This window comes from Solenopsis invicta, chromosome 13 (assembly GCF_016802725.1).
Source record: "Solenopsis invicta isolate M01_SB chromosome 13, UNIL_Sinv_3.0, whole genome shotgun sequence".
Lineage (NCBI taxonomy): Eukaryota > Metazoa > Arthropoda > Insecta > Hymenoptera > Formicidae > Solenopsis > Solenopsis invicta.
In genome coordinates, this window is record NC_052676.1 from 2,581,314 (window position 1) to 2,596,406 (window position 15,093).

A 15,093-nucleotide genomic window follows, 5' to 3' on the forward strand; every position below is an offset into this window, starting at 1 on the left:
CGTAAATAGGGAAGCGTATGTAAAGCTTCAATTATAAAAATCATCTCTTTTTGTATAAACTCACGTGTATTGTACATTTAACAACTCCACATTCCTCTTAATACATACAATTAATTTAATTACAATTTATTATTAAAACTATTAAAGAAATAAAAGTCTTTAGTTATGACTGTAAATTTTTAATTAGGAAATAGACAAAAATATTTTTGTCCATTTTTAAATTTGTATCAAAAGTTTGAAAAAAAAGTTGCAATTACTTTTCTAATTCAAAAATGATTAAAAAAAAATTAAGACTGCAATATATTCCTTAAATGAATTAATGTTCACCAACGATATTTAAATTCTTATTAGTTCCCTTATATCCTAGAGAAAAATTTTTTAAATCTCTGTTATCCCTATTTTTTTATTATTTAGTTCTTATATCCCTTATTAGTTCTCTTATATTCCATAGAAAAATTCTTTAAATTGATGAAATTATTTCTTTAAACTTGCTTTTTTTAAGTTGCAGCGAAAATACCTTTTAGGAAAATAAAAATTTGTTTTTCAGAAATGACGGTTTTAGTTTTCTATAAAGCAAATAAATTATTTGTTCAAATTATTTATTTAATTTTAACAAATAACTTTTTTTTACTCGAAAAAACTTTTCACTGGATGTTATAATTTTATCGCGTCGAAGTGTTCTTTACTCTATTTAGTTTAACGCTAAACTTATGTAAACTCCTATCTAACAGTCAATAATTTGTAACAGAAAAATCCATCGTCTCGTTACAAGATTTCACAGTCGACGTGAACAATGGATTAAACTGCTCTTGACAGCTCCAGCTTCGCGGTATGAGCAGATCTAGGTAGTAATTGGGATGAGGTGGACAGTTGTTCCACCGGGCGTAGAGCTCCATCGTGTACAGGTTGAGTACAATGCTTGTGCCGATGATATTGAGTATCCACACGAAGATTCCACTGGTGACAACTTTGATTTTCACGAAGAAAAGGGGAAAGCCAATTCCGACGAATATGATGAGCATCACCGGATACAAGAAACCGATTCCGAACGCTATTACGTACTCATGAATGACGGCGGAAGTGACGAATACAACGGTAGCTGCCAGCGTTCGGTTGCATGGTACCACGATCTCGTACATATCCTTGTAGATGTACGTGTATAGCCAATCGTGCACTACCAAGTTCCACTTGCGGAAAAGCTCGTGATAAGTCGTGCTGTTCCACCAGTCCTGTAATACAAGCAGTACAAAAATAATATAATTCGTAAAATTGCAGTTCGCAAAATTCGATAATCTACCATAGCTTCTCTCATAAAATTAACATGCAACAAGCTTCACAGGGAATATTTCTGAAACTTCAAAATTTATAAACTTGAAATTTATTATTTCTTCAAGCTGTCACATACAGGGTATATAATTAATAGTTGTCTCCACGTTTTACCATAAGAGATGACTTACTGATTTCACTTCAGATAAATTACATGGAGTGCAGTCGGTAAGTCATGGTTAAGACGCGCTCTTAAAAACGTGAAGACAACCATTAATGCATATATGGTGAAATTATTTTGATCGTCTATATCAAGACTATTGCATATATTGAAATTATCATGTGCCATATATGTCATGAGAGATATTTTTATATGCTGCATAAGTTTCATGAGACAGATTAAGTGCTTAAGATGCTGGATACACTGTGTATGTCGTTTATGTTAAAATTATTGCAATCGTCTACATAAGAATGCAAAAGTTATATCTCAATACATTACCAAAAATATAAAGTTTCATGAATTGAATTATTATTACATTTGAGAATTTGTGTAAAATTTTAGCAAAAAACAAATTTACTTATTGATTTAAAAGCTATTATTTAAAACTACAGCAAAATATGGTAGTTTTTGTTGCAAAAAGCAGTGGTAGTTTTTGTTGCAAATTGTAAAAAAAATTTTTTTTATTGTTTTCTTCTTTGCAGCTAATTTTAAAATGCCCAAAATTTGGGCATTTGTAACTAAAATACTTTGCTGATTACGAAAAAAAAGAATAAATTTGGAGAAACCTTCAGTTTTTAAATTTTGAACTTTTAGTTCATACTTATAGCCAAATTATCTTCAAAACTGTCGTGTATATTAAAGCTATCACATATATATATTGAAGCTATTATATAATGTAATATATACAATACAAAAGATGTTCGCATATAGCACGACATACGTATAATTTTAACAAGTATTAAATATTAAAAACGATGTAGTCACCTTGTAAAACAATCGGTCTGCGAACCGCAGCATTTCTGCCCAGGCGTTCATCCATGCGTGTAGGAAAAAATATTGTCCGGTTATGAAAATGAGAAAAGCGGGAATACATAACTCGATGGTAGTTCTAATAAACCATTTCAGTTCTAGGTACTGCGTGCCGAACGCGTGATAGGTCGATCCTATGACACGTTCATTGATGAAGGCCAGAAGAAAAATCGATAGGCCGACTTCAGAGAAACTCCGAAACACCACCATCCACCTGATTTCTTTCGTCCTAAAAAAACCAATCATGCTCAAGTCCATTTTCTTCTAGTCTTTTGACATCAACTTGTTATCATAATATATTAAGTATTTTTAAAATAGTGGAGAATTTAAAACTTTTAGAGCTATATCCTCAAATTACATTATCGAAGATTAAATATATGTTGTACATTTTGCAAACAATTTTCAAAGTTTTTTTCCGAAATTTTCTCAAGTCGCATTGCCAAATAGCAAGTTAAACTTGGTTAGGTTTAACTGTGTAATTAAAGTTATCTTCTTTATTGTATAATTAAAAGTTCATAAACTGCTGGCTACTTGAGGAAATCATGAAAAATTCAGATACACTTACCTAGGATATTTGTCACGGTACAGAAGAGTCGGTGCGAATAGAAAATACCAATATTGTGAGAATTTGGGGCCGCTTGGACGTGAAGTTTCGCTGTGGGGTTCATAAGATAAATACCTGGGTGCCGCGCTTCTGACGAAAGCCCAACTCTTCATCACCATGCGTATCTAAAGAAGTAACACATAATTTTGATCAGAAGAAATATTTCTTTAGCAGCAAATTAATATTTCCTATCGTAAACTCTTCTTATTTTTATCGAACTGATACACAATCTGTATGCATCTTACATTTCTAACGAAATTACTTTATAACTTATAATTCACGAATGGCATGCGAAAAACTGATTTATACTGAAGTATATATTTCACAAAGAAATTCACATTTTTCGTTTCTAACGTCATCAATTGAACAAAGTAACGAGTGCAGATTTTTGAAGGTGCATACCTGCTCAAGAATAATAATATTACTGCACCCTATTGAAAGATTTTCTTTGATTATCATTGTGATAGGAATAATAAAGAAGAAAACTTGATATAACATGAATGCTGATAGGCAGCCATAATCCCAAAATTTCCGGATACAGGCTGCAAAAGAAAAAAACGCATATGAAATAGATCATTTGAATTAAATCAATTAATATTGTTTAATAAAAAATTCTTTTTATTAATTATTTCTTATAATTTTTATGATTGTTTTTTTTATTGAATTATTTTTGTGTTACGTTGTGATATATTTTATGTCAATCTAACAATCATTATTACAATTATTTTCGAACAAAAATTTCTATTTCTCTTTTACATATTTATTTTAAGCAAATTATTTTAATTTAAGAAATTTATTTCATATTTTTCTTTATTTATTGTAAATATCAATTTCTTAATGTTTAGATTGAATATATTCCAAATCTGAAGAGATCATTACATTTTGGTAAGAATCGAAGTCGCTGATTCGCCCAGAGGGTGAAAGCCACGTAGACACCTAATATCGAGATTTGCATGAGCAACCAAATATAAATACATGTTGGAAACTTTGTAAAACCAACTCGTAACGCATTGATACCATAGTGAATCCTTAAAAAAATAATCATTAAAAAGAAATTAAATGATAAAAACAAAAGCGACAGGAATAATTTAGAAGAAGCGTTTCAATTCTAGCATTTTCATATAGATTTTTTGTAGCATTTGTATAAAATTTTGCGGTATTTTTTTTTCTAAGATTTACACATTAGAAGGGAAGGAAGCTAAGTATGTTTAACATACATAAAGTATATTTAGTTCAAAATCTTATAGTATTACAAAATTTTTTCAGATTAACTAAAAATAAAAATTTAAAAATTTACTCAACATTTTACTTCAGAAAGAATCTTTTTTAATGCATCAGCATAAACATGTTTATTTTAATACTAGGCATTATGTTTAAACTACGTATTTTCCACATATTTTTTACTTATGGGCAAGTGTATTAATGGCTCATTAGAAATAAATCACGAGTTTCCCACAAACTTACGTTCCGTATTCTATAATATCGGTCACGACCGTGCTGGAAAGCAGGAATATGGACATTATCAAAAAGATATTGTAAATTGTGCGAAAGTGTGGAATCTCGAAGAGATCGGTGAATAACGAGTTTCTCGCGAGAAAGTCTTTATCCGGCATCCCATTCTTTTTACTGGATTTCCTGCGTAAATATCAGAGAAATAAGTGATCAATAAAATATGCGATCTATAATACGATCAGTATACATGTAACAAACTGTATTTTTTATTGATACATTTAAATGCAAGTTTGCTAAGTTCACATGCTTACATTGTTGTGACGAGAGACAGAATGCTGGAAATAACACGTGCACAATGATTGATGAAAAAAAATAGAAGCTTTGAGCATAGGATGCATGATACCTGCGAAAATATACACTGAAGAATATCAATCGTTACTCAAATTAAAACTGATAGGACATTCCACGCCAAGAGACACAAAAACTGTGCTCGAAGTGACACTAAGCACAATCATTGCAAAATACTGTTCAATCGCAAAAAATACAAAATAGGACTTTTTTATTATTAATTGCAGTTAATTGATTTGATAAGACAAGATTGACTAGTTAGAAACGGTGGACAAGGTTGACCAGTTTTTGTCGATAGTTTTTTGTAAATGTACTCAGATCTTACGTTTGATATAGCATCTCGAATACAATATGGAAGAGATATAACATAAAAAATGTCATAAACGTCCTGCTTTTTATTTTTGCTGCAAACATTTGAATTTCTATAATATAAATTGAAAAATAGTGGCTAACTAAATATAATATTTTGATTCAAGATTATAAAATTTTTTAAAGAAGTTTAAATTATGTACAAGCAAGAATATAATTTCTTGCATACAAAACAATAATTGTTAATTAAAATATATCAGTTTTAATTTGATAGTAATGTTTGATATGTTTTTTTTGTACATATTTTTGCGCAAGTATTTTGCACCTTTTGTTCTCTACCTCTTCCGATAACTTTCATTTGAATGCAATTCTTCACCTTTTGTCGCGATATTTTGTGTTGTGCAAGAATTCGTCGTTTTTCGGCGGAGGTATCTCTATTCTCTGCAGAACGTCGAAAATCGGATTGTTATTGTCTTCCTTTAATCGAAGCAATGTGTCAGCTCAATAAATTTAACTTAATTAAAATTAATTTAATTCGCGTTATTAAGTCCATTTACGGATCAAGTCGAGTTATTCCTTTATACCTGTATTTTTTTTTGCACTGCATCGGCAGTCGACTCACGTAGAATATCCGCTAATATGTATTCATTGACCACTAAAAAGAGAAATACACAGAGAAATACAATAATAAAATTAAATATGAATTAAATGTAAAATTTGTGAAAATATTTGAAAAATTTTTTGATTATTTTATTTTAAAGAAAACTATGACAATAGATCTATTGAAAATAAGACATGATTATTTAAGTTAATTGTTATTATTTTGATCTCACGTTTTCACCGTTTGGTTATTGACTTTTAAGTTACAATATGAATGTTCACTTTATATTATAAAATAATAATAATAAAATATTTGTATAAGAAATATACGTGTAAAAATAGATATGACCCATTGTTGTATTTATTTTGTAACCTTATTGTTGTTTAAAAATTAAGATTTTTTAGGAGAAAATTTAATTTATTATTTATTTTGTTATTTTAATTTATTTTGTTTTTTATAAATTAAAAGAATTTGATTATATTCTTATTGATAATTAATTTGGATGATAGCAATAATAAGTAAAAGCAAAATATTTAAGTTAAGCATTTTTGGGCAAAGTGAATATATCAATTTAAATGTCGATGACGCGACACATATTTATATTAATGGTTCCATTCAGCAATTACTAAAACATTTTACAACAGTTGTGAAGCTGCTTTTTCCGCTAAATGTAAATAATATACAATTATCAACTTAAAGTATTATTGCAATAGAAAGGTCACAAACCGATAGATATAAGTGACATTATAATTTTATATTGATAGATATAGATAATATTGTAAATTCATTAAAATTCGAAATTTGCAAGTTAATGTTAAAAATAAACACGATTTTTTAATAAAAGTAATTATTACAAAAATAAATGAAAATATCGATAAATTTCAACTAAATTAAGATTATTCTTTGAAAATAAAATATGTAATCTAATATTAATGTTAAATTAATAAGTGTACAAATATACGTGTATAAATAAATGTATAAATAAATTAGAAAATATAATTAACTTATAATAAATATCTATTGATAAAATTTAAATTTTTTTAAAATTTATATTTACCTATTTTAAAGATTAAAAAAAATTCGAAGAAGAATTATGGAAGATTAGAAAGATTTGTACGCCGAAGACGTTAGAAAAATTTAGAAGAAATATTTATACCGTAAAACTTCATGTTCCTTGCAACATTTAATTATTTTATACATACAATGGATTTTAATTATTTCAGAAATTAGGATTGTTTATGTCACTTATTGTTTCACAGTGGATCATCTACTTACTATCTTTACCTATCTCGTGCGTAACGTCGGACACATTAATTGTGGTTTCTTTAACAGAATTCATGGCTGTACGATGATGAGTCCTTAAATCTTATAGAAACTCTTCTCCGAGGATATTACAACTCCGTCTCACGCTCTGAGTAATTTACGATATTTGTTATCTATTTTTAGATTTTTTTGACAAGTTGGTGGCTCCAGTTATAACGATAAATTGGTTACCCAAATTCTCAAATAATCGAAAATTTTCGATTATAACAGTAACCGCGAGCCAACTTGTTGCGAAACGTTACCGTCAACTTTTTAGTAACAGCTATTAATTCTTTTATACATTTCCCAGAGTCCGTCACAGGCCGACGACGCTCGGCAAAGGGTCAACTAGCTCCTCGATCTCGATCGCGACTGTGAAAACTTTGCTCCATGCACGTAGATTAATCTAAACGGCTCAATCACGCATGTATCCCCGCTATGAGTATAATGAGCACTCATGTAGCTCCAAGGGAATGTGTTTCGACTGAAAAATCCCCATGTTTACATAATTATTTCTTTTTATATAATAAAATATGTATAAAGATAATAACAAATTATGAAAACAATTGTATACGTGTATTTTGTATTTTTAACAACTCCATACTTCTCTTATATGTACAGCTGATTTAATTACAATTTAATTAAAAATTAGAGAGTCAAGCATCGTTAACTTTAATTAATAGGAGTACTCGGACTCTTTCATTGAAACGTGTGCTTTGAACACACATGATAAACTTTATTTATCGTTTTTATTTTATATTATACGATTTTATTACAAAAAAATGATACTTTTTACGAACACTATTTTCCTTTCTAATTAGTCTAATTTTTTCTTAATTTATATTATATTCTTTAGAAATTGCAGTTTTTATAATTCAAGCTTACGTATTTTCTATTCTTTCAACCTTACATAGAAAAGAAATTTAATTAAAATTTTGTATGACTAAACAAAACCGTTTATTTTACCTTGTTCCCGTTTGACCATGACTTATAATCATTTCATTTAGATTATTTTATAATATAATTTGTACAATTAGATGATTCCACAAATTTAATTATTTTTTACTTATAACAATCCCCTGTACACGTACGTACCATATATACCAATGATGACGAGATATAATTCGAGAAACTACATTCCAAGGATAACATACTATTAATATGTACAATGGAGTATGAATAGTTATAATTTTATTTATTGTATCTAAAGTATTATTCTTTTTTTCATTTTTTTGAGTTTACTTTTATTCCTCTTTAGGAATAGAATATAAATTGGGCAATTATGACCATCTTTAGGAATCAAACTTTTCAACCTATTTGATATTCTCTCAATGAAATTTTAATTTTCTTGGGCTTAACAGTTACATGATTTTATCATGCTATACTCAATTTAAACTTTAAAGAAAGAAAAAAAAGATTATTTCTAATTATTCTATTAGGAATTTATTTTACCCTACTTCAATTAATCGAATATGTTGAATCCCCCTTTACTATAGCAGATTTAATCTATGGATCAACTTTTTTTATCACAATTTGTTTTCATGGCCTTCATGTAATTATCGGTATCGTATTTTTAATTGCCTGTTTTAACCGTATAAGATCTCTTCATTTTTCTAATTCTCATCATTTCGATTTCGAAGCAGCAGCATGATACAGACACTTTGTTGATGTAAAACCCTTTAATATATTCTTTAGATGAATAAACGTTAACTAACAATAGAACCTAAACTCTTATTGGTTTTCTTACAATTGTAATTTTATCGCGTTAAAACTGTTGTTTGCTCTACTTATTGTTAGTTTAATGCTAAACTTATGCAAACGGTTGTACACAACAGTCCTCATCTAAATAGTCTGTAACAGAGCGTAGGAAAATCCACCGTCTCGTGAAAAGATTTCACCGTAAACACAAACAGCACGATTTACGGATTAAACTGTTTTTGACAACTCCAGCTTCGTGGTATGAACAGATCTAGATAATAATTGGGGTGAGGTGGACAGTTGTTCCACCGGGCGTAGAGCTCCATCGTGTATAAGTTGAACGAAATAATTAGAGTGATGTTAGTTAATATCCACTCGAAGATGTTGTTGGTGACAACTTTGTTCTTAAAAATCAAGAAAAATAATATGACATTTCCGTACACGATGAGTACGACCGGATAGAAGAAACCCATTATAAACGCCATTATGTATTCATGAACGATGCCGCAAATGAAGAATACAGCGAAAGCTGCCAACGTTCGGTTGCGCGGCACCACAATCTCGTACATGTCCTTGTAGATATACGTGTACAGCCAGTTATGCACTATCGAGTTCCACTTGCGGGCAAACTCGTTAATAGTTGTGCTGTTCCACCAGTCCTGCAATACAAACAGTACAAATATAATTCGGAAAGTTGCAGTTTACAAAAGTCGATAATCTACCACAGCTTCTCTCATGAAATTAACATGCAACAAGTTTCACAGGGATAAATTCTAAAACTTCAAAATGTATTGGCTTGAGATTTATTATTCCTTCAGGCTGTCACGTACAAAGTGTACATTAATGGTTGTCTCCACGTTTTACCATAAGAAATGACTTACTGATTTCACCCCGTAAGTCATGGTTACGGCACGCTTTTAAAACGTGAAGACAACCATTAATGAATTCCCTGTATATGATGAAATCATTTTGATCGTCTATATTGAAGCTATTGCGTACATTGAAGTTATCATAGTCATGAGAGATATTTTATGCGATATATGTCATGAGAGATATTTTTATATGATACAGAAGTTTTATGAGATAGATTGAATACTAAAAATGCTAGATACACTGTGTATATCGTTTATATTGAAGCCTGCATTTATATCGATTGCAGTTATACTGTAATTGTCTACATAAGGATACAAAGGTGATATCTCAAAACATTACCAAAAATATAAAACTTACATGAATTGTTCTATTATTACGTTTAAAAATCTGTGCAAAATTTTAGCAGAATTCACATATTGATTTAAAAGCTATTTATTTAAAACTGCAACAAAATATGGTAGTTTTTGTTGCAAAAACCATTATAAAAAATTTTTTTTATTGTTTTCTTTTTTGCAGTTAATTTTAGAATGCCCAAAATTTGGACATTTGCAACTAAAATACTTTGTTGATTACGAAAAGAAAAAATTCTGGCCAAGCCACCTTCAGTTTTTAAATTTTGATGACTTTTAGTTCATACTTATAGCCATAATATCTTCAAAACTGTCGCGTATGTTAAAGCTATCACACACACACGCACATATATATATATATATATACATTGAAGCTATCATATAATGCAATATATATATCACAAAAGTTGTTTGCATATCCTAACATATACGTATAATTTTAACAAGTATTAAATATTAAAACCGATATATTTACCTTGTAAAATAATCGGTCTGCGAACCGCAGCATTTCTGCCCAAGCATTCATCCATGCTTGGAAGAGGATGTATTGAGCGACGATGAAAAGGGGAAAGATGAAAATACAAGACTCGAGTGCATTTTTGATAAACCACTTCGGTTCTAGGTATTGCGTGCCGAATACGTGATAGATCGGTACTACGACACGGTCAAAGATCAAGAACTCATGGAAAATCGATAGGCCGAATTCAAAGAAATTCCAAAACACCACCATCCACCTGATTTCTGTCGTCCTAAAAAAACCAACATGTTCAAATACATTTTCTTCTAGTCTCCTGATATCAACTTCATATCACAATATATTAAGTTTGCAATATATTAAACATTTTTAAAATAGTGCGGAATTTAAAACTTCTAGAGCTATATCATCAAATTACATTATCAAAGATTAAAGATATTTTACATTTCGCGAACAATCTTTGAAGTTTTCTTCGAAACGTTTCTCAAGTGGCATTGCCAAATAGAAACATAAACTTGACTGCGTTTAACTGTGTAATTAAAGTTATCTTCTTCATTATACAACTACGTTCAGAGACTGCTGGCTTCTTGAAGAAATCATAAAAAATCTAGATACACTTACCTAGGATATTCGTCGCGGTACAGAAGAGTCGGTGCGAATAGAAAATACAAATATTGTGAGAATTTGGGGCCGCTCGGTCGTGAAGTTTCGCTCTGGGATTCATACGATAAATACCTCGGTGCGGCGCTCCTGACGAAAGCCCAACTCTTCATCACCATGCGTATCTAAAGAAGCAAAACATAATTTCGATTAGAAGAAATCCTTTCTTTAGTAGAGAATTGATATTTTCTAAAATAGACTCTTCTTATTTTTATGGAACCGAACGTACAATCTACATGCCACCTACACTTCTAATGAAACTACTTTCTAACTCATAATTCTTATTAATTCACGAATAGCATGCGAAAAACTGATTTATTCTGACGTATATGTTTTACAAAGTAATTCACATTTTTTACTAATCGTTATCAATTTAACAAATAACGAGTGCAGATTTTTAAAGATGCATACCTGCTCTAATATAATAATACAACTGCAACCTATGGAAAGATTTGTGTTGATTATCATTGTGACAGGAATAATGAAGAATAGAACTTGGTACAATATGAATACTGATAGCCATCCATAATCCCAAAATTTCTGGATACAGGCTGTCAAAGAAAAAAAACAAGTAAATTAGATTATTTAAATAAAATTAATTAATATTGTTTAATAAAAAATTGTTTTAATCAATTATTTCTTATAATTTTTATGATTATGTTGTTGAATTATTTTTGCGTTACGTTGTGCTATATTTCACGTCAAGCGAATAATTATTATTACAATTATTTTCTAACACAAATTTTTATTTCTATTTTACATATTTATTTGAATCAAATTATTTAAATTTATGAAATTTATTCCAAATTTTTCTTTATTTATTATCAATATAAATTTGTTTATGTTTAGATTGAATATATTCCAGATCTGAAGAGATCATTACATTTTGGTAAGAATCGGAGTCGCTGATTCGCCCAGAGGGTGAAGGCCACGTAGACACAGAGCATCGAAGTTTGCATGGATAACCAAATATAGATGCATGTTGGAAACTTTGCAAAACTAACTCGTAACGCATTGAAACCATGGTGAATCCTTTAAAAAATCATAAAAAGTTATTAAATAAAAAAAACAAAAGCGACAGGAAAAGTTTAGAAAAGCGTTTCAATTCTAGTATTTTCATGTAGATTTTTTTGTAACATTTGTATAAAATGTTGCAGTATATTTTCTTCGAAGGTCGACATATAAGAAGAGAAAAGACCCAAGTATACTTAACATACATAACGTACATTTAGTACAAGATCTTATAGCATAACGAAGTTTGTTCAGATTAAATAAAAACAATTTAAAAATTTACTCAATATTTTACTTCAGAAAGAATCTTTTTTAATGCATCAGCATGAATATGCTTATTTTAATACTAGATATTATGTTTATACTACGTATTCTTCTACGTATTCTTCTACATCTATTTTTTAATATTACGAATAGCAAATATATTTTTCATTCTCTTGATAAATAAGTTACTTGCTCTCGACGGCAAGATATTAACATATGCAAATACAATATTAGAATACATTGCATTTTATATTATTTACAATTCAAGGTTTCTATAAAAAACGCATATTTGCGTCTTGTTTGCGCATGTGTTTTTTTAAATTTACATATCTTCTGTCTCTAACGGTGTCATAAATTATATATCGTGTAAAATAGATTTTGTTAAAGTATTCATTATTAATATAAATATCTAAAAAAATGTGTATACACATATATATATATATATATATATATATATATATATATATATAGGTATATATGTTTTTCTACATATTTCAAATTGTATCAGTAATATATTATGAACATTATTTTTTATGATTGAACCAGAAATGGCTCATTAGAAATAAATCACGAGTTTTCCACATTCCGAACTTACGTTCCGTATTCTATAATGTCGCACACGACTGAGCTGGAGAGCAGGAATATGAAGATCATCAAGTAGATATTGTAAATTGTGCGAAAATGCGGGATCTTGAAGAGATCGGTGAACAACGAGTTCCTTGCGAGAAACTCCTTATCCGGCATCCCATTCTTTTTGCTGGATTCCCTACAGAAATATCAGAGAAATAAGTGATCAACAGGATATGCGGTCTATAATACGATCGATATACATGTTACAAAAAATATTTTTTATTGATACATTTAAATGCAAGTTTGTTAAGTTTACGTGCTTACATTCATGTGATAGTTAAATGATATGATAAAAAAAGATTGATTAAGCAAGGTAGATAAGATTGATTAGTTTTTTATAAAATCACTCGTATCTTACGTTTATACTATGTTTCAAATACAATATGGAAGAGATATAACATAAAAAGAAAATCTCATAAACATTCTTTTTTTTATTTTTTTTTTGCAAATATTAGATTCTCTACAAATTAAGAAAAATGACTAACTAAATATGATATTTTGATAAAATTCAGGATTATAAAGTTTTTTAAAGAAGTTAAAATTATATATACGCAAGAATATAATTCTTCGTATATGAAACAATAATTATTAATTTAAATATATCAGTTTTAATTTTCTAATGTTTGCTATCTTTTTCTATGCATACTTTTCCCGAAGTATTTTGCGCCTTTTACTCTTCCGATAACTCTGATTTGAACGTAATTCTTTACCTTTTGTCACGATATTTGTCCGTGCTGTGCAAGAATTCGTCATTCTCCGGCGGAGGTACCTCTATCCTCTGCAGAACGACGGACATTGGATCGCCATTGTTTTCCTTTAATCGAAACGATGTGTCAGTTCAATAAATTTAATTCAATTAAAGTTAATTTAATTTGTTATTAAGCCAATTTACGGATCAAGCCGAGGTATTCCTTCGTACTTTTTTTTGCACTGCATCGGCGGTTGACTCACGTAGAACATCCGAGAATATGTACTTGTTGACCACTAAAAAAAAAAAGAAATACACAGATAAATATAATAATAAAATTAAATATGAATTAAATATAAAATTTGTTAAAATATCTGAAAAATCTTTCGATTATTTTATTAAAGAAAACTATGACAATAGATCTATTGAAAGTAAGACATGATTGTTTAAGTTAATTGTTATTATTTTAGTCTGCTGGTTATTGACTTTTAAGTTACAATATGAATATTTACTTTGTATAATAAAATAACAATAATGAAATTTGTGTATAAGAAATATGTACGTGTAAAAATAGATATGTCCCATTGTTGTACTTATTTTGTAATCTTATTGTTATTAAAAAATTAAGATTTTTTAGGGGAAAATTTTAATTGATTATTTATTTTATTATTTTAAGTTATTTTCTCATAAAGATATCCGAGAAATTCGAGTATGTTCCCATTGAAAATTAATTTGGATGAAAGCAATAATAAGTAAAAGCGAAATATTTAAGTTAAGCATTTTCGAGCAAAGTGAATCGATTTAAATTTTGACGACGCGACACATATTTGTATCAATGTACATACAATTATCAACTTTAAAGTATTATTGCAAAGAGAAGTTTCAAACCGATAGATGTAGGCGACATAATAAATAATACGTCTTAGCTCGTTAAACGTTTAATATGCATATCAATGCATTCATAATTAAATTTACACTATACGTGATACATAAGAAGTAATATTGCAAATTCATTAAAATTCGAACTTTGCAAGTTAGAAATAAACATGATTTTCTAATAAAAGTAATTATTTAAAAAATGAATGAAAATATTGACAAATTTTAGTCAAAGAGATAATTAAAATTATTCTTTAAAAATGAAATACGTAATCTAATATTATATAATGTTAGAAATTAATAAGTATACAAATATACGTGTATAAATAAATGTATAAATAAATTTGAAAATGTAATTAACTTATAATAAATATATATTAATAAAATGTAAAAAAATTTTAAATTTATATTTGCCTATTTTAAAGATTATATAAAATTTGAAGAAGAATTATGAAAGATGAGAAAAACTAGTACGCCGGAGAGACGTTAGGAAAAATTTAGGAAAAGTATTTATGTCATAAAACTTCACGTTCCTTGCAGCATCTAATTATTTTATTTATACAATGAATTTTAATTATTTCAGAAATTGGGATTGTTTATGTCACTTATTGTTTCACATTGGATCATCTACTTACTATCTTTATCTATCTCGTGCG

The 15,093-nt window shown here is 28.7% G+C and overlaps 2 protein-coding genes across 2 annotated transcripts; both read right to left on the reverse strand.

The window, feature by feature from the left end:
- Positions 1-45: 45 nt before the first annotated feature.
- Positions 46-7,433, reverse strand: LOC105197445 (sterol O-acyltransferase 1). The gene is made up of 9 exons (XM_011163804.3): positions 6,886-7,433; positions 5,594-5,664; positions 5,386-5,486; positions 4,365-4,535; positions 3,780-3,928; positions 3,303-3,442; positions 2,862-3,025; positions 2,252-2,525; positions 46-1,229 (listed from the first exon to the last, which is right to left on the reverse strand). The coding sequence occupies exons 1-9, from the start codon at positions 6,947-6,949 to the stop codon at positions 732-734; spliced, it is 1,632 nt and encodes a 543-aa protein (XP_011162106.1). The 5' UTR covers positions 6,950-7,433; the 3' UTR covers positions 46-731.
- A 51-nt stretch (positions 7,434-7,484) lies between these two features.
- LOC105197466 (sterol O-acyltransferase 1) lies at positions 7,485-15,089 on the reverse strand. Its single transcript, XM_039456378.1, has 9 exons — positions 15,073-15,089; positions 13,766-13,857; positions 13,584-13,687; positions 12,839-13,009; positions 11,852-12,000; positions 11,380-11,519; positions 10,930-11,093; positions 10,309-10,582; positions 7,485-9,269 (listed from the first exon to the last, which is right to left on the reverse strand). Exons 3-9 carry the CDS (start codon positions 13,667-13,669, stop codon positions 8,832-8,834), a joined length of 1,422 nt encoding a protein of 473 aa, XP_039312312.1. The 5' UTR covers positions 13,670-13,687; positions 13,766-13,857; positions 15,073-15,089; the 3' UTR covers positions 7,485-8,831.
- Between the last annotated feature and the right edge of the window lie 4 nt (positions 15,090-15,093).